The sequence below is a fragment of the Oncorhynchus mykiss genome, chromosome 12, assembly GCF_057628025.1.
Source record: "Oncorhynchus mykiss isolate SJ-2025 chromosome 12, ASM5762802v1, whole genome shotgun sequence".
NCBI classification, from domain to species: Eukaryota; Metazoa; Chordata; class Actinopteri; order Salmoniformes; family Salmonidae; genus Oncorhynchus; species Oncorhynchus mykiss.
The window spans coordinates 57,175,017-57,198,819 of NC_143033.1; the positions used below are offsets into that span (position 1 = coordinate 57,175,017).

At 41.2% G+C, this 23,803-nt stretch overlaps 1 protein-coding gene across 6 annotated transcripts in view; it reads right to left on the reverse strand.

The window, feature by feature from the left end:
- The window catches only part of LOC110537819 (glutamate receptor 1), a 98,447-nt gene extending 74,650 nt beyond the window's left edge, over positions 1 to 23,797 (reverse strand). For 3 of the 6 annotated variants that reach the window (XR_016485138.1, XM_036937848.2, XM_036937847.2), the window contains exons 1-2: positions 23,003 to 23,797; positions 22,663 to 22,797 (exon numbers count right to left, since the gene is read on the reverse strand). Coding sequence is in view for 4 of the 6 variants with exons in the window: in XM_036937848.2 (XP_036793743.1) it covers positions 22,663 to 22,797; positions 23,003 to 23,087 (220 nt within the window). In the remaining 2 variants the exon portion in view is untranslated. The remainder of the gene's footprint in view (positions 1 to 22,662; positions 22,798 to 23,002) is intronic. The other 3 variants (XR_016485137.1, XM_090192824.1, XM_090192823.1) reach the window with 1 other exon arrangement.
- Positions 23,798 to 23,803: the final 6 nt, after the last annotated feature.

Here is a 23,803-nt window from a genome sequence, read left to right on the forward strand (position 1 = left end):
CAGCAGAGAACTGGAAGGAGAGGCGGCCAAAGAAAGAGTTGGTTTTGGGGGTGACTAGAGAGATATACCTGCTGGAGCGTGTGCTACAGGTGGGAGATGCTATGGTGACCAGCGAGCTGAGATAAGGGGGGACTTTACCTAGCAGGGTCTTGTAGATGACATGGAGCCAGTGGGTTTGGCGACGAGTATGAAGCGAGGGCCAGCCAACGAGAGCGTACAGGTCGCAATGGTGGGTAGTATATGGGGCTTTGGTGACAAAACGGATTGCACTGTGATAGACTGCATCTAATTTGTTGAGTAGGGTATTGGAGGCTATTTTGTAAATGACATCGCCAAAGTCGAGGATTGGTAGGATGGTCAGTTTTACAAGGGTATGTTTGGCAGCATGAGTGAAGGATGCTTTGTTGCGAAATAGGAAGCCAATTCTATATTTAACTTTGGATTGGAGATGTTTGATATGGGTCTGGAAGAAGAGTTTACAGTCTAACCAGACACCTAAGTATTTGTAGTTGTCCACGTATTCTAAGTCATAGCCGTCCAGAGTAGTGATGTTGGACAGGCGGGTAGGTGCAGGTAGCGATCGGTTGAAGAGCATGCATTTAGTTTTACTTGTATTTAACAGCAATTGGAGGCCATGGAAGGAGAGTTGTATGGCATTGAAGCTTGCCTGGAGGGTTGTTAACAGTGTCCAAAGAAGCGCCAGAAGTATACAGAATGGTGTCGTCTGCGTAGAGGTGGATCAGAGACTCACCAGCAGCAAGAGCGACCTCATTGATGTATACAGAGAAGAGAGTCGGTCCAAGAATTGAACCCTGTGGCACCCCCATAGAGACTGCCAGAGGTCCAGACAGCAGACCCTCCGATTTGACACACTGAACTCTATCAGAGAAGTAGTTGGTGAACCAGGCGAGGCAATAATTTGAGAAACCAAGGCTGTCGAGTCTGCCGATGAGGATGTGGTGATTGACAGAGTCGAAAGCCTTGGCTAGATCAATGAATACGGCTGCACAGTAATGTTTCTTATCGATGGCGGTTAAGATATCGTTTAGGACCTTGAGCGTGGCTGAGGTGCACCCATGACCAGCTCTGAAACCAGATTGCATAGCAGAGAAGGTATGGTGAGATTCGAAATGGTCGGTAATCTGTTTGTTGACTTGGCTTTCGAAGACCTTAGAAAGGCATGGTAGGATAGATATAGGTCTGTAGCAGTTTGGGTCAAGAGTGTCCCCCCCTTTGAAGAGGGGGATGACCGCAGCTGCTTTCCAATCTTTGGGAATCTCAGATGACACGAAAGAGAGGTTGAACAGGCTAGTAATAGGGGTGGCAACAATTTCGGGAGATAATTTTAGAAAGAAAGGGTCCAGATTGTCTAGCCAGGCTGATTTGTAGGGGTCCAGATTTTGCAGCTCTTTCAGAACATCAGCTGAACGGATTTGGGAGAAGGAGAAATGGGGAAGGCTTGGGCGAGTTGCTGTGTGGGGTGCAGTGCTGTTGACCGGGGTAGGAGTAGCCAGGTGGAAAGCATGGCCAGCCGTAGAAAAATGCTTATTGAAATTCTCAATTATGGTGGATTTATCAGTGGTGACAGTGTTTCCTATCTTCAGTGCAGTGGGCAGCTGGGAGGAGGTGTTCTTATTCTCCATGGACTTTACAGTGTCCCAGAACTTTTTTGAGTTAGTGTTGCAGGAAGCAAATTTCTGCTTGAAAAAGCTAGCCTTGGCTTTTCTAACTGCCTGTGTATAATGGTTTCTAGCTTCCCTGAACAGCTGCAAATCACGGGGGCTGTTCGATGCTAATGCAGAACGCCATAGGATGTTTTTGTGTTGGTTAAGGGCAGTCAGGTCTGGCGAGAACCAAGGGCTATATCTGTTCCTGGTTCAAAATTTATTGAATGGGGCATGTTTATTTAAGATGGTTAGGAAGGCATTTAAAAAAAATATCCAGGCATCCTCTACTGACGGGATGAGGTCAATATCCTTCCAGGATACCCCGGCCAGGTCGATTAGAAAGGCCTGCTCGCTGAAGTGTTTCAGGGAGCGTTTTACAGTGATGAGTGGAGGTCGTTTGACCGCTGACCCATTACAGATGCAGGCAACGAGGCAGTGATCGCTGAGATCTTGGTTGAAGACAGCAGAGGTGTATTTAGAGGGCAAGTTGGTTAGGATGATATCTATGAGGGTGCCCATGTTTAAGGCTTTGGGGAGGTACCTGGTAGGTTCATTGATAATTTGTGTGAGATTGAGGGCATCAATTTTAGATTGTAGGATGGCTGGGGTGTTAAGCATGTTCCAGTTTAGGTCGCCTAGCAGCACGAGCTCTGAAGATAGATGGGGGGCAATCAGTTCACATATGGTGTCCAGAGCACAGCTGGGGGCAGAGGGTGGTCTATAGCAGGCGGCAACGGTGAGAGACTTGTTTTTAGAGAGGTGGATTATTAAAAGTAGAAGTTCAAATTGTTTGGGTACAGACCTGGATAGTAGGACAGAACTCTGCAGGCTATCTTTGCAGTAGATTGCAACACCGCCCCCTTTGGCAGTTCTATCTTGTCTGAAAATGTTGTAGTTTGGAATTAAAATTTCAGAATTTTTGGTGGTCTTCCTAAGCCAGGATTCAGACACAGCTAGAACATCCGGGTTGGCAGAGTGTGCTAAAGCAATGAATAGAACAAACTTAGGGAGGAGGCATCTAATGTTAACATGCATGAAACCAAGGCTATTACGGTTACAGAAGTCGTCAAAAGAGAGCGCCTGGGGAATAGGAGTGGAGCTAGGCACTGCAGGGTCTGGATTCACCTCTACATCGCCAGAGGAACAGAGGAGGAGTAGAATAAGGGTGCGGCTAAAAGCAATAAGAATTGGTCATCTAGAACGTCTGGAACAGAGAGTAAAAGGAGGTTTCTGGGGGCGATAAAATAGCATCAAGGTATAATGTACAGACAAAGGTATGGTAGGATGTGAATACAGTGGAGGTAAACCTAGGTATTGAGTGATGAAGAGAGAGATATTGTCTCTAGAAACATCATTGAAACCAGGAGATGTCATTGCATGTGTGGGTGGTGGAACTAATAGGTTGGATAAGGTATAGTGAGCAGGACTAGAGGCTCTACAGTGAAATAAGCCAATAAACACTAACCAGAACAGCAATGGACAAGGCATATTGACATTAAGGAGAGGCATGCTTAGTCGAGTGATCAAAAGGGTCCGGTGAGTGGAGAGGTTGGTTGGGGGTCACGGCGATTTAGACAGCTAGCCAGGCCATCGGTAGCAAGCTAGCATAGGATGGAGGTCTGTTATTAGCCACCTCTTGCGTTCCGTCAGTAGATTAGTGGGGTTCCGTGTGGTAGAGGGGATTAATCCAAATCACATAACAACAAACAAAAATAAAAACACTAGATATAGTTATAGAGGCCCAAGAAGAGAAAATTATTATATTAATAATAAAAATAAATAAATAAATTGTCCGATTGTCTATTCAGATAGCAGCCGATAAGACAGCCAACGGCTAGCAGGCCGCAGATGGGCGCCCAGGCAACGTCGCGACGGAGGAGCCAGCAGGACAACTTCCTCGGGTAGACAACGTCGGCAGTCCAGCTGTGAAGGCCCGGTGGGGCTCCGCGTAGGCAGCAAAAACGGGTCCGGATAGGTGACTGCAGCCAAGGAGTGATTGATGGAACTCTTCAGCTGGCTAGCTCCAGAACAATTGATGTTTGCTCCGGAATCGACGAAAGCCGATAGTCACATGGATAGCAGCTAGCTAGCTGTGAGATCCAGGTATGACTGTCCAGAGCCAGCGGCCGAAATCCAGGGACATGGAGAGAAAAATTGGTCCGGTATGTTCCGTTCCGAGCCGCGCTGCGCCGTACAAAACTGCCGATAGATTCTCGAGCCAAAGGACAGCCGATGACCACAAACCGTGGTTAGCTGGTTAGCTTCTTTACTGGCAAATCGTTAGTATTCAGCTAACTAGCTTCTGAACTAGCTTCTGAACTAGCTTCTGAACCAGCTTCTGATTAGCTCCTGGCTAGCTCCTGGCTAGCTCCCGGCTAGCTCCCGGCTAGTTTCTGGCTAGCCTCTTGGAGCCTCCGGCTAGCTTCTTGGAGGAGGATTACAGATCTGAGGTACAGATCTGATCTGAGGTAAATAATACTTTTTTATAAATATAAATTGGTGAGGCGGGTTGCAGGAGAGTGTTTTGAAGATGAGTTTATGGAAAATTAAAAAAAATTATGTGAAAAAAGTTTTATATATATATATATACCATACAAGACGAGGACAAAAGACGTCTGAACTGCTATGCCATCTTGGACGTAGATCTTGGACGTAGATGCCTCCTCAAGGTTTGACCTCGGGGCAGAGGATTCCAGTACCTGGTTTCGCTTGTCTCCACCCCCCTCCAGGTGTCGCCCATTATCCCCTGTGCATTTATACCTGTTTTCTGTCTGTTGCCAGTTCGTCTTTTGTTAAAGCCTCCCAGCGTTTTGTCTCAGCTCCTGTTTTTCTCTAGTCTCTTTTCCTCATCCTTCTGTTTTTTTTTTTTTTTAACTCTGCTGTCTGACCACTGCCTGTCTCTGAGTCTGCCTGCTGTCCTGTACCTTGGCCTCTGCTCTGGATTATTGACCCCCTGCCTGCCTTGACCTGTCGCTTGCCTGCTCCAGTGGTTACAATAAACATTGCTACTTCACACAGTCTGCACCTGGGTCTTACCTTGATTCCTGATACTAACTGTGATGCGAAAACCGGGCATGAAACCATTTTAGGGGGATTTGTTGGGTTTTCAAGTCTATGGGGGGTAGAAATGGAGAAGGGTATCATGGGGGGAAATTATGCAGGAAATATTACTATGTTGGGGGATTTATCGATAAATGGGGTTTCAAACACAGGAAGTTTATACACTAAATAAAATTAAAACCCTTGGAAAGTGGGGTCTGAGCTGGCAACCCTGAGCTACCAGTTACAATCTGATGCCGTGTTTAAAACAACTGGGAACTCGGAAATTGCCGACTTCAGTGCATTCAAGAGAACTGGGAACTTTGGGGGAGGAACTAGCGCCGACTTGGAAACCGGTCATCCAACCCGGAATTCCAACTTCGGAACTTGGGTCTTTTTCTAGAGCTCTGGCTTTCCGACCTGAAGATCACTGACGTCATGATTTGACCTCACCATTTTTCCGAGATCCCAGTTGTCTTGACAGCACCATATGTTAGTCAAGTGAACTATCCCTTCACCTTGTTTTTTTTCTAACATCTTTGGTCTGACAGACCCTAAAGTGACAACCAGAATGCATTGTATGATGTCTACAAACATGGCACCACACATAGCTGGACAATAGCTTAGCATAAGCTCATAATCAGTCCATCCTTCAAAGTATTTTACACACCTGTCTATTACAATCTATGCAAGAATCGGAAAGCATGATTTGTCACCAGTACTTGAAGAAATTTGAATAAAACACTACATTATTCTCCATACATACGGTATGCAACAGTAGAAAGGACAACACGATATACAGAAAATAAGGGACTTACTGTGATAGGAATGCACACATTATTTGTAAGGGAAACAATGACAGCAATGCGGCCACCAGCCAGACAATGTACCAGGGGGTGCTGACTAGATGCGCACTGTCTTCATACTTCATACTTAATTGGGGAAACGCTTGGGCTCTTGTCAAAGAGAGAAGTTTATCCGCCTCAAACAAATTGTCCGCAACAGTGAATTGGGCTACACAGGTGAAGTAATGAGGCAGAACACACCTCAATTCAAACTGTTGCAAGAAAATCTCATCTGTTAGAAAATAATTTGAAATTGACAAGTTGAAACAGCCTATAGATAACTAGCAGGCAGCATACCTTGGTTTGAGGGCAGTGTGGGTTAACTGTCTTGTTGCATAACAATCACATTTTGGAACAGTGAGTGCATTCTGACATCACGTGCATAAAAAAAACTCACGCTGGGGCGTCCGTTAGAGATGTTTGGAACTTGCGCATGAAAAGGTTAAATGGGTTCATTGAGGCAGGGGCCTGCTAAACAATTCACATAACAGGCACAAACTCCTTGGAGACACCAACGTCACTTAGGTTACAATTTCTTGCTATATCAAAGTAATCACACAGGATTAGTTCTGTATTACACATGGACCTTTAACATGATTGTCTTTCCAGCTATGACTTTTCACCACTATCATGAGGGGAAACGGGTGTGTACTGTAAATGTGCTGTTCACCACTTCCACCACACACACATACTGTAGGTTACAGCTCAGTTTTCCCTATAGCCAAAACTTTTGGCTTCAACATAGTGGTAGCACTAAACCATGTACAGTACCAGTCAAAAGTTTGGACACCTACTCATTTGATGGTTTTTCTTTATTTTTACTATTTTCTATACTATAGAATAATAGTGAAGACAACACTTTGAAATAACACATATGGAATCATGTAGTAACCAGAAAAAGTGTTAAAAAAATCAATATATATTTTATATGTGAGATTCTTCAAAGTAGCCACCCTGTGCCTTGCAAAAGTATTCACCCCCCTTGGTGTTTTTCATATTTTGTTGTATTAAAACCTGTAATGTAAACATAGTTTTACTTGGATTTCATGTAATGGACATATATAAAATAGTCCAAATTGGTGAAGTGAAATTAAAAAAATTACTTGTTTAAAAAAAAAGTGGTGCGTGCATATGTATTCACCCCCTTTGCTAAGTAAGATCTGGTGCAACCAATTACCTTCGGCAGTCACATAATATACACCTGTTCTGAAAGGCCCCAGAGTCTGCAACACCACTAAGCAAGGAGCACCACCAAGCAAGTGGCACTATGTAGACCAAGGGGCTCTCCAAACAGGTCAGGCCAAGGTTGTGGAGAAGTACAGATCAGGGTTGGGTTATAAAAAAATATCAAACTTTGAACATCCCATGGAGCTCCATTAAATCCATTATTAAAAAATGGAAAGAATATGGCACCACAACAAACAAAACCTGCCAAGAGAGGGCCGCCCACCAAATCTCACGGACCAGGCAAGGAGGGCATTAATCAGAGAGGCAACAAAGAGACCAAACATATCCCTGAAGAAGCTGCAAAGCTCCACAGTGGAGATTTGAATATCTGTCCATAGGACCACTTTAAGCTGTACAGAAGAGTGGCCAGAAAAAAATAAGCAAACATGTTTGGTGTTCGCCAAAAGGCATGTGGGAGACTCCCCAAACACGTGGAAGAAGGTACTCTGGTCAGATGAGACTAAAATTGCGAAAACGCTATGTCTGGCGCCACCCCAACACCTCGTATCACCCCGAGAACAACATCCCTACAGTGAAGCATGGTGGTGGCAGCATCAAGCTGTGGGGATGTTTTTCATCGGCAGGGACTGGGAAACTGGTCAGAATTGAAGGAATGATGGATGGAGCTAAATACAAGGAAATTCTTGAGGGAAACCTGTTTCAGTCTTCCAGAGATTTCAGACTGGGACAGAGCTTCACCTTTCAGCAGGACAATGACCTTACGTGTAATTCTAAAGCAACACTCTGGTGGTTTAAGGGGAAACATTTAAATGTCTTGGAATGGCCTAGGCAAAGCCCAGACCTCAATCTTATTGATAATCTGTGGAATCTGTGATTTCTGTACATAAGCGGAACCCATCCACCTTGAAGGAGTTAAAGCAGTTTTGCCTTGAAGAATGAGCAAAACTCCCAGTGGCTAGATGTGCCAAGATTATAGAGACATACCCTAAGAGACTTGCAGCTGTAATTGCTGCAAAAGGTGGCCCTACAAAGTATTGACTTTGGGCGGGTGAATAGTTATGTATACTCAAGTTTTCAGTTTTTTGTCTTATTTCTTGTTTCTTTCACAATAAACAATATTTTACATCTTCAATGTGGTAGGCATGTTGTGTAAATGAAATGATACAGCCTCCCCCCCCCAAAAAAACATTTTAATTCCAGGTTGTAAGGCAACTAAATAGGAAAAATGCTAAGGGGGTGAATACTTTTGCAAGCCATGGTACGTACACTTTCAGTCATGGAATTGTGAACCAAAACAACTTCTTGTGACTCTCAAACCTGGGTCCGGGAGAGTAATCATCGCCTGACACGAATTAGCATAACGCAACGGACATAAATCTTCCTAGAAAATCTTCCTATTCATGAAAATCACAAGTGAAATATATTGGAACACAGCTTAGCCTTTTGTTAATCACCCTGTCATCTCAGATTTTCAAAATATGCCAACGCTAAACAAGCATTTGTGTAAGTTTATCATAGACTAGCATAGCATTATGCCATGCTAGCAGCAGGCAACCTTGTCACGAAAATCAGAAAAGCAATCAAATTAAATAGTTTACCTTTGATGAACTTCGGATGTTTTCACTCACGAGACTCCCAGATAGATAGCCAAACGTTCATTTTTTCCCAAAATATTATTTTTGTAGGCGAAATAGCTCCGTTTGTTCTTCACGTTTGGCTGAGAAATCGCCCGGAAATTGCGGTCACCACAACGCCGAAAAATATTCAAAATTAGCTCTGTGATATCGACAGAAACATGGCAAACGTTGTTTATAATCAATGCTCAAGGTGTTTTTCTAATATTTATTCGATAATATATCCGTCGGGACAATTAGTTTTTCAGTAGGACCGATTGGAGTAATGGCTACCTCTGTATTTTACACGAGAATCTCTCTCGGAGCCACCATGTGACCACTTACGCAATGTGGCCGCCTACGGCTATTCTTCAACAGAAATGCGTAAAACTACGTCACAATGCTGTAGACACCTTGGGGAATACGCAGAAAGCATAAGCTCATTGATGGCACATTCACAGCTGAATAGGGACTCATTGGAACGCAGCGCTTTCAAAACCTGGGGCACTTCCGGATTGGATTTTTCTCAGGCTTTCGCCTGCAACATCAGTTCTGTTATACTCACAGACAATATCTTTACAGTTTTGGATACAAAACGTGTTTTGTATCCAAAGCTGTCAATTATATGCATATTCTAGCATCTTGTCCTGACAAAATATCCCGTTTAAAATGGGAAAGTTTTTTTTCCAAAAATGAAAATACTGCCCCCTAGTACCAACAGGTTTTAACTAAATGTTTAATTAGTTTTATGGACGATTTTTGTAGAAGCGAGAAGACACCAGGAAGTGACATTTCAAAGACCTCGCACACTTTCCTTCTGTGGCTGTGCAGACAAAATGGAAAAAAATGTCATGTTTCTGTCGCTTAATTTGTCATGTTGTTAAAGGTTTGTAATGTGCAAAAGTACAATGTAAGTCTTCAAATAGCAAGATAGATACCATTGTTAACTAAATGTTTTATGAGTTTTATGATGATTTTGTAATGTTTACTGACCAAGTTGGAAGACATGTTGACATTTCCAGGGGCTTAGCTAGCTTCCAGCTAGCTACATTAGTGAATAAGGGGAAAATGCTAACTATCTTTACCACCCTGTGTAAGTATGTTTTACTCACTAAATTTGTTTTTTCGAGCTACGAGTCTGAAATGAGGAATTGAATTTCAATGCAGTGAATATTTGTTTAAAGTCAAACTGAAAAATGTCTACAGTAGGATTTTTCAGCGATCTCCTCAGCAAATGTTTTATCTGGAAAATGTATATAAAATGTTTATATTTCCTTTACAATTCTGTGTTGTGTCCCTGTTCTTTTACAATTATTCATAAATCCTTTATGAATGGGAAAATATAAATTAAATTACATTGACTGCATAGAATTCATATATAGATGTTTAATGTTGGTGTTATAGAGCAGTGGCAAACTGTACAATTGATTAATATCAAGTGCTTAGCTATAAATGCTTTCTAAATGGGAACATAGACTTTACTCTACCTTGACTGCATATATACTGAACAAAAATATGAATGCAACATGCAAGAATTTCAAAGATTTTACTGAGTTACAGTTCATATAAGGAAATCAGTCAATTGAAATGAATGAATTATGATTGGGAATACAGATATGCATCTGGACACAGATACCTTAAAAAAAGAAAGCCTGTCAGTATCTGGTGTGACCACCATTTGCCTCATGCAGCGTTACACATCTCCTTCACAAAGAGTTGATCAGGCTGTTGATTATGGCCTGTGGAATGTTGTCCCACTCTTCAATGGCTGTGCAAAGTTGCTGGATATGGCGGGAACTGGCGGGAAGTTGCTGGCGGAACTGGAACATGCTGTCAAACACGTTGATCCAGAGCATCCCAAACCTGCTCAATGGGTCACATGTCTGGTGGGTATGCAGGCCATGGAAGAACTGGGACATTTTAAGCTTCCAGGAATCGTGTACAGATCCTTGTGACATGGGGCCATGCATTATCATGCTGAAACATGATGTGAAGGTGGTGGATGAATGACACGACAATGGGCTTTAGGATCTTGTCACAGTATCTCTGTGCATTCAAATCACCATCGATAAAATGCAATTGTGTTCGTTGTCCGTAGCTCATGCCTGCCCATACCATAACCCCAACGCCACCATGGGGCACTCTATTCACAACATTGAAATCAGCAAACCAGTCACCGGAAACAGACGACCGGAAACAGAAGTCATCAACTGGCAGCTTCATTAAATAGTACCCACAAAACACCAGTCTCAATGTCAACAGTGAAGAGGTGACTCTGTGATGGTGGCCTTCTAGGCAGAGTTGCAAAGAAAAAGCCATATCTCAGACTGGCCAATAAAAATAAAATATTAAGATTGGGCAAAAGAACACAGACACTGGACAGAGGAACTCTGCCTAGAAGGCCAGCATCACGGAGTTGCCTCTTCACTGTTGACGTTGAGACTGGTGTTTTGCGGGTACTACTATGCCAGTTGAGGACTTGTGAGGTGTCTTTTCTCAAACTAGACACTCTAATGTACTTGTCCTCTTGCTCAGTTGTGCACCGGGGCCTCACACTCCTCTTCCTATTCTGATTAGAGCCAGTTTGCGCTATTCTGTGAAGGGAGAAGTACACCGCATGGTACGAGATCTTCAGTTTATTGGCAATTTCTTGCATGGAATAGCCTTCATTTCTCAGAACAAGTTTTGTTTTCTGGCCATTTTGAGCCTGTAATTCACATATGTCAGAGTCAAGGCCCGCGGGCCACATCCGGCCCGCAAGAAGGTTTTTTACGGCCCCTGGGATGATCTTGATTTATTATTAGAACCGGCCCGCAGCAAGCCGGCAGCCCGCAGATCTTTTACACGCACCAATACTACATTTCCCACAATGCAAAGGTGACGCACCGAGCAGTAGGCTGCTTCATTTCAATATTTATTGGCACAGCAGTCGTCAGCATCACAGTAAAATTAACTTTCAGATACCCATCAAAAATGGCAAAACGGAAGGTGGATACTGAGAACCGGGGGTTTCAAACAAGGTGGGAGTCGGAGTATATGTTCACGAAGGTAGCTGGAAAACCTGTGTGTCTTCTGTGTGGAGAAAGTGTGGCGGTACTGAAAGAGTATAATCTGAGACGACATTATGAAACGAAACACGCGGACAAAAACAAGAATATGGACATGGAACAAAGGCTACAAAAGGCAGAGGAATTAAAACGAGGCCTCAAATCTCGACAGGCTCTGTTCAAAAAAGCCAAATCACAAGGCCAGGCTGCTGTCAAGGCCAGTTTTATTTTGGCAGAAGAGATCGCTAAATCAGCCCGGCCATTTACGGAGGGGGATTTCATCAAAAACTGCATGATTAAAGTTTGTGACGAAGTTTGCCCAGAAAAAAGGCAACTCTTTTTAAATGTGAGTCTGAGCAGAAACACCATTGCCGAGAGAGTAGACCAGTTGTCCATCAATCTAAAAGAGCAGCTTGTGAAAAAGGGAAAAGATTTTATTGCATATTCCTTGGCTGTGGATGAGAGCACCGACATTTCTGACATTGCCCAGTTGTCAATTTTCATCCGCGGAGTGGACTCCAACCTAAGCGTGACAGAGGAGTTTTTGGCTTTACGTCCTATGCATGGCACAACTACGGGGCATGATTTGTATGAAGAGGTGTCAAGATGTGTAAATGAGATGGAGCTGCCTTGGGAAAAACTTGTGGGTTTGACAACCGACGGAGCACCTGCGATGTGTGGACACAGGAGCGGACTGGTGGCGAAGATACGGGAAAAGATGCAAGAGGAAAACGCGACAGGTGAGCTGACAGCTTATCATTGTATCATACACCAGGAAGCGTTGTGCGGTAAAGCCTTGAAAATGGAGCATGTAATGAGCATCATCACGCGCACAGTTAACTTTATCAGAGCCAAAGGTTTGAATCACCGCCAGTTCAAGGCATTTCTGACGGAGTTAGAAACGGAGCATGGTGATTTGCCTTATCACACAGAGGTGCGATGGCTAAGCCAGGGAAAGGTGCTTCAAAGATGTTTCGAGCTTCGTGAGGAGATTTGTCTGTTCTTGGACAGCAAAGGGAAAGACACAACACAACTCCGAGACAAAATGTTTCTGTGTGAAATGGCTTTTCTGTGTGACATTATGAGTCATCTGAATGCAATAAACTTGCAGCTGCAGGGTCGGGATCGTGTCATCTCTGATATGTACAGTACAGTGAAGGCATTTAAAACCAAACTGACTCTGTGGGAGACGCAGATGCGGAAAGAAAATTTGAGCCACTTTCCCAGCTGCCAGACCATGAAAGAGAAGCTCTCTACCAGTGCGTTCCCGAGCACACAGTTGGCTGATAAAATAGGTATGCTTGCCGCTGACTTTCGACGCCGATTTGCTGACTTTGAAGCACAAAAAAGCAGGTTGGAACTGCTCGGTAACCCATTTGCTGTTGACGTGGAAAGCTCACCACCAAACCTCCAAATGGAGTTGATTGACCTCCAATGCAATGATGCACTGAGGGCAAAATATGCTGCAGTGGGTGCTGCGGAGTTCGCCCGTTTCCTCCCCGGCACAATGCCCCAGCTGCGCATCCAGGCTGCTCAAACGTTGTCTATGTTTGGCAGCACATACCTGTGTGAACAACTGTTTTCTTTGATGAACCTGAACAAAACATCACACAGAAGTCGACTTACTGCTGAACACCTCCACTCAATTCTGAGGATTTCTTCAGCTCAGAGCCTTACCCCGAACATTGATGAACTTGTGGAAAAGATGGGACACCACCAAGTATCACCCTCAACCTCAAACAAGTGAACATTACTGTGCAATCACATATTTAGAGTTTTTACTCAGTTCAAGTTTAAAAGTTAAAATTTAATATTTGTTTTCACTGCATGTTACTTCTCCTTAAACAAAGTGTTGTTTTTGATTAATAGATTTTTGCACTTTATTTTTTTGTATTTCAATCCAATTATATTTTAAAAATATTTCAGTTGAGTGGATGATAGAAAATTGCTATTATTGTTTTTTCTTTGAAGTAAATTTAGCCCACTTTTGCTAAAATAGAAAATATAGTCTACTGATGGTGCCTTGAATACCGGTTTCTTTCATTTAATGTTCATGTTATGGGGATATTTATATAAAGGAAATTTGTCTTTTGTGTCTGTTGAAAATTAAAGATTACTGACAGAGCCATAAGAAAATATTGCTTTATTTATCTGATCATATTGTAATATATTTGTTAGGTTTTCAGTAGGTTCAATTAGGTTCACTAGACTATATGCGTCATTTAAAATTTTTTCAATGAACATTCGAACAGTCCGGCCCTCGTCTTGTAGCTGATTTTTTTATTTGGCCCTCCGTCCATTTGACTTTGACACCCCTGCTGTAATTGAACCCACAAATGCTGATGCTCCAGATGCCCAACTAGTCTAAAGAAGGACCGTTTTATTGCTTATTTAATCAGAACAACAGTTTTCAGCTGTACTAACATGCTTGCAAAAGGGTTTTCTAATGATCAATTAGCCTTTTAAAATTATAAACTTAGATTCGCTAACACTATGTGCCATTGGAACACAGGAGTGATGGTTGCTGATAATGAGCCTCTGTACACCTATGTAGATATTCCATTAAAAATCTACCGTTTCCAGCTACAATAGTCATTTAAAACATTAACGATGTCTCCACTGTATTTCTGATAAATGTTATTTTAATGGACAAAAATGTGCTTTTCTTTCAAAAACAAGGACATTTTTAAGTGACCCCAACTTTTGAATGGTAGTGTAAATAAATCATATATACACTGAGTATAGCAAACATTAAGAACACCATCCTAATATTGAGTTGCCTAAATGTTTTGGTTTCATTTTGTTAAGACAGTCCAGGACGGTACTTCTACATAGCAGATTGTGGAAACAATCCTTTTTAAATTTTTCTTAGTAAAATACTACAGAAAGGTACCTAAAATACATTTTTGACAATTTTTTTACAAGAAAATGTTATCTAGAATAAAAGTTTGAAAACATATCAACAATTCCCTATGTATTAATCTGGAGAATGCGTCTGAGGATAACAACACAGATGCTTCTGAGGCATAAAAATGAGTTAGTGTGTGGAAAAGGGCAGTTAAAGACAAGTACACTACCAATCCCCAGACATCTATTTAGAACCAATCACCATCTCTTTGAAGTAAGTTACTACATATATTCCAGTTTGTAACATTTTATATGAAATGGCCTTTTAAAAGTCATTACAATTCATCACAATTTGATGACGGTAGTATGATATGACTTTTTGAATAAACTAATTTTAATACACCAAAATACCCAAATCTCAAAATGTAATTTTAGCCTGTGGTACCTGGTCTTAAGATGAGATCCAATAGAATGTTCGGGCATTGTTTTTTGAGAAACTCATTTTCAATGAGCATGTGAACGTTCCAACTTGTCTCAACAATCCTTTATCAAAAATCTGCCTTTGAACATTCAATTGCATAGACTCCCACACAACAAGACATATATAAATATGAAAAACAGATAAGCTACCTTTTTAGAGAGGTTATCATATATCAATTGGATCAGGGGCTTGTGGGGAACAATTTAATACCATCAAATCTTTGCCACCCCAAAGTGGGCAAACTTCTAGTCTGACCCATGGACTTACTTAGGAAACTTCTTCACTCAATGAGGATTAGCTTCTAGCACAATGTATAATTCAACAAAAAAATACTCCAGCACTGATAGATCATACAGATAGCGGTTTGGGATGACTGGCAAATCCTATTCCATTCAACTTTGTCCATCTTTATCTGTTTGTGCCTACAAAATGAATGACAATTCTAGACTCGATTGATTAGTGAACAGAAGTCATCAACTGGCAGCTTCATTAAATAGTACCCACAAAACACCAGTCTCAATGTCAACAGTGAAGAGGTGACTCTGTGATGGTGGCCTTCTAGGCAGAGTTGCAAAGAAAAAGCCATATCTCAGACTGGCCAATAAAAATAAAATATTAAGATTGGGCAAAAGAACACAGACACTGGACAGAGGAACTCTGCCTAGAAGGCCAGCATCACGGAGTTGCCTCTTCACTGTTGACGTTGAGACTGGTGTTTTGCGGGTACTACTATGCCAGTTGAGGACTTGTGAGGTGTCTTTTCTCAAACTAGACACTCTAATGTACTTGTCCTCTTGCTCAGTTGTGCACCGGGGCCTCACACTCCTCTTCCTATTCTGATTAGAGCCAGTTTGCGCTATTCTGTGAAGGGAGAAGTACACCGCATGGTACGAGATCTTCAGTTTATTGGCAATTTCTTGCATGGAATAGCCTTCATTTCTCAGAACAAGTTTTGTTTTCTGGCCATTTTGAGCCTGTAATTCACATATGTCAGAGTCAAGGCCCGCGGGCCACATCCGGCCCGCAAGAAGGTTTTTTACGGCCCCTGGGATGATCTTGATTTATTATTAGAACCGGCCCGCAGCAAGCCGGCAGCCCGCAGATCTTTTACACGCACCAATACTACATTTCCCACAATGCAAAGGTGACGCACCGAGCAGTAGGCTGCTTCATTTCAATATTTATTGGCACAGCAGTCGTCAGCATCACAGTAAAATTAACTTTCAGATACCCATCAAAAATGGCAAAACGGAAGGTGGATACTGAGAACCGGGGGTTTCAAACAAGGTGGGAGTCGGAGTATATGTTCACGAAGGTAGCTGGAAAACCTGTGTGTCTTCTGTGTGGAGAAAGTGTGGCGGTACTGAAAGAGTATAATCTGAGACGACATTATGAAACGAAACACGCGGACAAAAACAAGAATATGGACATGGAACAAAGGCTACAAAAGGCAGAGGAATTAAAACGAGGCCTCAAATCTCGACAGGCTCTGTTCAAAAAAGCCAAATCACAAGGCCAGGCTGCTGTCAAGGCCAGTTTTATTTTGGCAGAAGAGATCGCTAAATCAGCCCGGCCATTTACGGAGGGGGATTTCATCAAAAACTGCATGATTAAAGTTTGTGACGAAGTTTGCCCAGAAAAAAGGCAACTCTTTTTAAATGTGAGTCTGAGCAGAAACACCATTGCCGAGAGAGTAGACCAGTTGTCCATCAATCTAAAAGAGCAGCTTGTGAAAAAGGGAAAAGATTTTATTGCATATTCCTTGGCTGTGGATGAGAGCACCGACATTTCTGACATTGCCCAGTTGTCAATTTTCATCCGCGGAGTGGACTCCAACCTAAGCGTGACAGAGGAGTTTTTGGCTTTACGTCCTATGCATGGCACAACTACGGGGCATGATTTGTATGAAGAGGTGTCAAGATGTGTAAATGAGATGGAGCTGCCTTGGGAAAAACTTGTGGGTTTGACAACCGACGGAGCACCTGCGATGTGTGGACACAGGAGCGGACTGGTGGCGAAGATACGGGAAAAGATGCAAGAGGAAAACGCGACAGGTGAGCTGACAGCTTATCATTGTATCATACACCAGGAAGCGTTGTGCGGTAAAGCCTTGAAAATGGAGCATGTAATGAGCATCATCACGCGCACAGTTAACTTTATCAGAGCCAAAGGTTTGAATCACCGCCAGTTCAAGGCATTTCTGACGGAGTTAGAAACGGAGCATGGTGATTTGCCTTATCACACAGAGGTGCGATGGCTAAGCCAGGGAAAGGTGCTTCAAAGATGTTTCGAGCTTCGTGAGGAGATTTGTCTGTTCTTGGACAGCAAAGGGAAAGACACAACACAACTCCGAGACAAAATGTTTCTGTGTGAAATGGCTTTTCTGTGTGACATTATGAGTCATCTGAATGCAATAAACTTGCAGCTGCAGGGTCGGGATCGTGTCATCTCTGATATGTACAGTACAGTGAAGGCATTTAAAACCAAACTGACTCTGTGGGAGACGCAGATGCGGAAAGAAAATTTGAGCCACTTTCCCAGCTGCCAGACCATGAAAGAGAAGCTCTCTACCAGTGCGTTCCCGAGCACACAGTTGGCTGATAAAATAGGTATGCTTGCCGCTGACTTTCGACGCCGATTTGCTGACTTTGAAGCACAAAAAAGCAGGTTGGAACTGCTCGGTAACCCATTTGCTGTTGACGTGGAAAGCTCACCACCAAACCTCCAAATGGAGTTGATTGACCTCCAATGCAATGATGCACTGAGGGCAAAATATGCTGCAGTGGGTGCTGCGGAGTTCGCCCGTTTCCTCCCCGGCACAATGCCCCAGCTGCGCATCCAGGCTGCTCAAACGTTGTCTATGTTTGGCAGCACATACCTGTGTGAACAACTGTTTTCTTTGATGAACCTGAACAAAACATCACACAGAAGTCGACTTACTGCTGAACACCTCCACTCAATTCTGAGGATTTCTTCAGCTCAGAGCCTTACCCCGAACATTGATGAACTTGTGGAAAAGATGGGACACCACCAAGTATCACCCTCAACCTCAAACAAGTGAACATTACTGTGCAATCACATATTTAGAGTTTTTACTCAGTTCAAGTTTAAAAGTTAAAATTTAATATTTGTTTTCACTGCATGTTACTTCTCCTTAAACAAAGTGTTGTTTTTGATTAATAGATTTTTGCACTTTATTTTTTTGTATTTCAATCCAATTATATTTTAAAAATATTTCAGTTGAGTGGATGATAGAAAATTGCTATTATTGTTTTTTCTTTGAAGTAAATTTAGCCCACTTTTGCTAAAATAGAAAATATAGTCTACTGATGGTGCCTTGAATACCGGTTTCTTTCATTTAATGTTCATGTTATGGGGATATTTATATAAAGGAAATTTGTCTTTTGTGTCTGTTGAAAATTAAAGATTACTGACAGAGCCATAAGAAAATATTGCTTTATTTATCTGATCATATTGTAATATATTTGTTAGGTTTTCAGTAGGTTCAATTAGGTTCACTAGACTATATGCGTCATTTAAAAATTTTTCAATGAACATTCGAACAGTCCGGCCCTCGTCTTGTAGCTGATTTTTTTATTTGGCCCTCCGTCCATTTGACTTTGACACCCCTGCTGTAATTGAACCCACAAATGCTGATGCTCCAGATGCCCAACTAGTCTAAAGAAGGACCGTTTTATTGCTTATTTAATCAGAACAACAGTTTTCAGCTGTACTAACATGCTTGCAAAAGGGTTTTCTAATGATCAATTAGCCTTTTAAAATTATAAACTTAGATTCGCTAACACTATGTGCCATTGGAACACAGGAGTGATGGTTGCTGATAATGAGCCTCTGTACACCTATGTAGATATTCCATTAAAAATCTACCGTTTCCAGCTACAATAGTCATTTAAAACATTAACGATGTCTCCACTGTATTTCTGATAAATGTTATTTTAATGGACAAAAATGTGCTTTTCTTTCAAAAACAAGGACATTTTTAAGTGACCCCAACTTTTGAATGGTAGTGTAAATAAATCATATATACACTGAGTATAGCAAACATTAAGAACACCATCCTAATATTGAGTTGCCTAAATGTTTTGGTTTCATTTTGTTAAGACAGTCCAGGACGGTACTTCTACATAGCAGATTGTGGAAACAATCCTTTTTAAATTTTTCTTAGTAAAATACTACAGAAAGGTACCTAAAATACATTTTTGACAATTTTTTTACAAGAAAATGTTATCTAGAATAAAAGTTTGAAAACATATCAACAATTCCCTATGTATTAATCTGGAGAATGCGTCTGAGGATAACAACACAGATGCTTCTGAGGCATAAAAATGAGTTAGTGTGTGGAAAAGGGCAGTTAAAGACAAGTACACTACCAATCCCCAGACACCTATTTAGAACCAATCACCATCTCTTTGAAGTAAGTTACTACATATATTCCAGTTTGTAACATTTTATATGAAATGGCCTTTTAAAAGTCATTACAATTCATCACAATTTGATGACGGTAGTATGATATGACTTTTTGAATAAACTAATTTTAATACACCAAAATACCCAAATCTCAAAATGTAATTTTAGCCTGTGGTACCTGGTCTTAAGATGAGATCCAATAGAATGTTCGGGCATTGTTTTTTGAGAAACTCATTTTCAATGAGCATGTGAACGTTCCAACTTGTCTCAACAATCCTTTATCAAAAATCTGCCTTTGAACATTCAATTGCATAGACTCCCACACAACAAGACATATATAAATATGAAAAACAGATAAGCTACCTTTTTAGAGAGGTTATCATATATCAATTGGATCAGGGGCTTGTGGGGAACAATTTAATACCATCAAATCTTTGCCACCCCAAAGTGGGCAAACTTCTAGTCTGACCCATGGACTTACTTAGGAAACTTCTTCACTCAATGAGGATTAGCTTCTAGCACAATGTATAATTCAACAAAAAAATACTCCAGCACTGATAGATCATACAGATAGCGGTTTGGGATGACTGGCAAATCCTATTCCATTCAACTTTGTCCATCTTTATCTGTTTGTGCCTACAAAATGAATGACAATTCTAGACTCGATTGATTAGTGAACTAGTATATCTAGTCATTGAAATTGGTTTTTCTCAACCTTTTCACTGGAAAACCAGTCTTTTGAATAAACAGCACTTGGTTTTACTGGACTAGAATACACTGTAGCCATCACCACTTATTTTGTCTATGCCCCGACATTGCCCTCTATAGGCCTGATGTCTGGATACAGGGCATGACATTATGGCTTCAACCTATACACTTGTGGTGGTTAGCTTTAGGTGGTCAGAGAGTAAATATCAAGTACTAATAGAAATGTTTGAATACCTTATAGGTCTTTAAGACCAGGCTGTAATGTCATTTTTGCATCGAACTATCAATTTTGAGATTTGTTGGTATTTTGGTCCGTTCATATTAGTATTTTCAAAAAATAAACATATTGTTTTTACATTTTAACCACTTTAAAATGTACAAGCTCTCTACATTGAATTACACATAATTTAAAAGCCCATTTCATACAGAATGTTACAAACTGGACTATATTTACTAACTTACTTTGAAGAGATCGGTGTTTGGCATTTGGTAGTCTTATTTCAGTGTACTTGTCTTTAACTGCAATTTTCCGAAAGATAGACTCTTCCCACACGGCAATTCATTTTTCTTAGCTTCTGAATAATCTGCATTCACCACATTTCACATTTTGTGTGGTTATGCTTAGCTATATTATCCAGACCTGCCCATAGGAAATTGTTAATATGTTGTACATTTTTTCTTTGGAAAAATGCACCAAAAATGCATTTTACATAAATGTTATGTCTTACGTACATTTTATGTGTTTAGTATTTTACAGATAAAAAGATGAAAAGTATTTATCCACAATCTGCTCTGGACATGTCCTGGAGTGTATTAACAAAACCAAACCAAAATATTTCGCCGACTTCATTCATGTTTCCAGAAAAAAAAATGTGCTGCAAATATGCGCATTTCTAATTAGATATTGGTCAATTCTACTTCCCCAGAATCAGATGAACCCATGGATACCATTTTGATGACTCTGCATCCAGTAGGAAGGTAGATCTAGTTTTGTCCACAAGTTCATCTGACTCTGGGGAATTGCCAAAATCCTGAAATATCCCTTTAAGATATGTAGCTATGTGGGACACCTTAGGTCATGTGTGGCACAAAAGACTGTCAAGAGTCCACATACTCCATTTACCATGTGTGTCCAAGCTCTCTACAAGGTGAGTGATACTGTGCTGCCTCGGAAAAGCAGGCAGCTGTGTCTGCACTTCCTGAGACCCTGGCTGAAGATGTGTGTGAACGTGTTTGTGATGCATGCAGTCACATTAGCCTGAATAACCTCAATGCATTCCGCATTAATCCTTCACCATGGTAGGCATCAAGTGGTTTCTCTGAGTTATTGGTAGCCTAGTTAATGGTTCTAATATAATAATTGGATGTTATTATTATTCTACTATACAGTTATAATTGTAACTGTTATTATGACTCTCCATGTCTTGTCATTCGTTTCACTCACCCTGGGCAATTAAATTATGTTTTTTTATGATGATGGTTGCTAGATAATGGCCACATAGTCATCTGTCTAAAGTAAATCTGACAGTATCATAAATGATGACAAAAGGGTTTCCTACTAATGGTTTGCTTTCTTAAAAAAATATCCTTGTATTCCCAAGACACTATAGTGTACTTAAGACAAAATAATCATTGGCCCCCATTGAGAATGCCTGGGGCAGCACAGTCAGAATGGGAGTCAGTCGGGCTGAGAACGTCCATCACAATAGAGTGGCGCGACCGTGAAATCCATCAATAGGTTGTCTCCTGTCTTATAATACAGCCCAGTATCAGTATGACTTTGATCATGACTACGATCAATTGTGCTATCCGAAGAAAAAAAGGTAATTTACAGTGCATAACCTACATAGTCTACGCCTTTTTAAAACGCACAATACAGAATCTAGATAGTCCAGTCTATTTAAATGTAAAGTACAGAATCAAGATAGTCCAGTCTATTAAAATGTACAATACATACACGTAACCTATATAGCCCAGTTTATTTACATGTACAGTACATCATCTAGATCGACATTGACCATTTAAATCAACTGATAAAAACACAGCTTCTCCCTTCCTAAAGCAAATCCTGATGTCCTGAACAGCTCACACTAATGTCTTGAATCAGGAGGCATTGATAGGAACAATAATGAATCACTGATCTCTTATAACAAGAGCCCTGGACACAAAAGCCACTGTCTAGTAGTCTAATGCCTTTTATGTAGACAGGGCTGAGGTTAACATTCTTGGAAGCTTGAGGAAACTTAGGAAGACAGCCTGAAATGTTTTTATTATAGGCTACTCAATTGAGTAGGTTGTGTCATTTTTCAGATAATTTGCTTCTCATATTTTGTAAATGATGGTTCCCTGATAGTGCTGTTGCACATCATTCCCCCCTGATACAGCTCAACTCCCCCTGTTGGATGACACATTTCATGACTGAAATGATTAATAAAAGAACATCTCTTAGTAGTTTCTGGCGCCCTTAATGCCCATTAACTGTTGGGCAGCTTCCTTAGACAAAATGAAAGACAAAAAAAGTAGTTGCATGATGCCAACATAATGGTGCATTAAACTGTTTTAATCTATCAGAAAACTGCAGATTTATGGAGGTATGTGTGCCTAGGTAGGATCATTTCCTACCTCCAAAATCAAAATGTCAGAATGTAGAAGGGGTGAATGACATGATCTTTGACATGTATTAAAGCAACAGATGTTAATGCAATCCAGACAGCATTTGAACACCTTGAACACTGTCATCAAAATGGGAACACTGCAATCACATGTAATCTTCATTCGGGGGATAAAGGCTAAACTTACATGCATATGTCATAGCAAAGCTACTTGCGGTGTCGACCATGTCCACTTGTGGTACCAGTCTGGGGATATCCTGGTGATGGGAGAGTGCAAAATGAAAAACCTCATTTTCATGGGAGCCCTTTGGGAACAATCCCCCTGTTAGCAAGACAAAGACAATCATTGAAGACAAGGTTGAAAGTAGGTTCACATCAACTGTCATCATACAACGAATATTTGAATGTATTACAACATTTGACGTATGGAGACTATCATGCAACTTTGGAAATACGCAGCAGTTTAGATATCAAACTAACAGGATGCAGTAGTGATATAATTAGCATTCCGTGTTGATAATACTCACCTATATTGATATTACTTGGGAAACTTGACCCATAGCAAAACCCAACACAAAAACTGACAAAGACCAAGGTAAAGCTTCGCTGCATATTTCCTTTTGCATTGGCGACGAACAAAGAGACAAATTCCAAAAGGTCTGCTTCTGTTTCTCACAAGGCTCTGTCAGTTCACTGACTCACAATGCATCCATAGTTGTAATAGACAAACTGAATTTGCAGAACTGTATCGCAGCCTGGTCTCATAGCAGCTTCAGAACCGCTCTCTCCCTATGGTGGCACTCTCTTTCGCTGACTCTGCTGTGCACGCAGACCTAAGAAGAATAACCATGCCAATAAACGGACCGACTGAGAGCCCTACCTAGATTAGATATAGTCTGCGGAGTTTCAATTATTATATCCGTATGAAATGGGAGGGAACGATGGTTTTATCATTCTAGCACCGTATTCATACACTGAAAATGACGCGTAAATGAATTGGCACAGCACTGGGAATGCCCAAATCCCTTGCCCAGACTGTACCACTTTTGTAGCTGTTAAAGTAGCGGAGTAGACAAGACGTTTATGGCATGCAGCTCTTTACCTGTCTATACCTGTCTATTTTTTGTAATACATGTATGTACACAAGTATAGTAAAAAATATTGACACTTTATTAGCTTATTGCAGACTATAAAATGTATAGCCCAATCACCTGCTCTGTCACATAATAGCATATAGGACAAAGTGTTTAAATTCTGCTGCTGGAGCAGAAATAAGAAAACAAGACGTCGGATTGTCTTCACTGGCAACCGAGATCAACTCTGCGCGC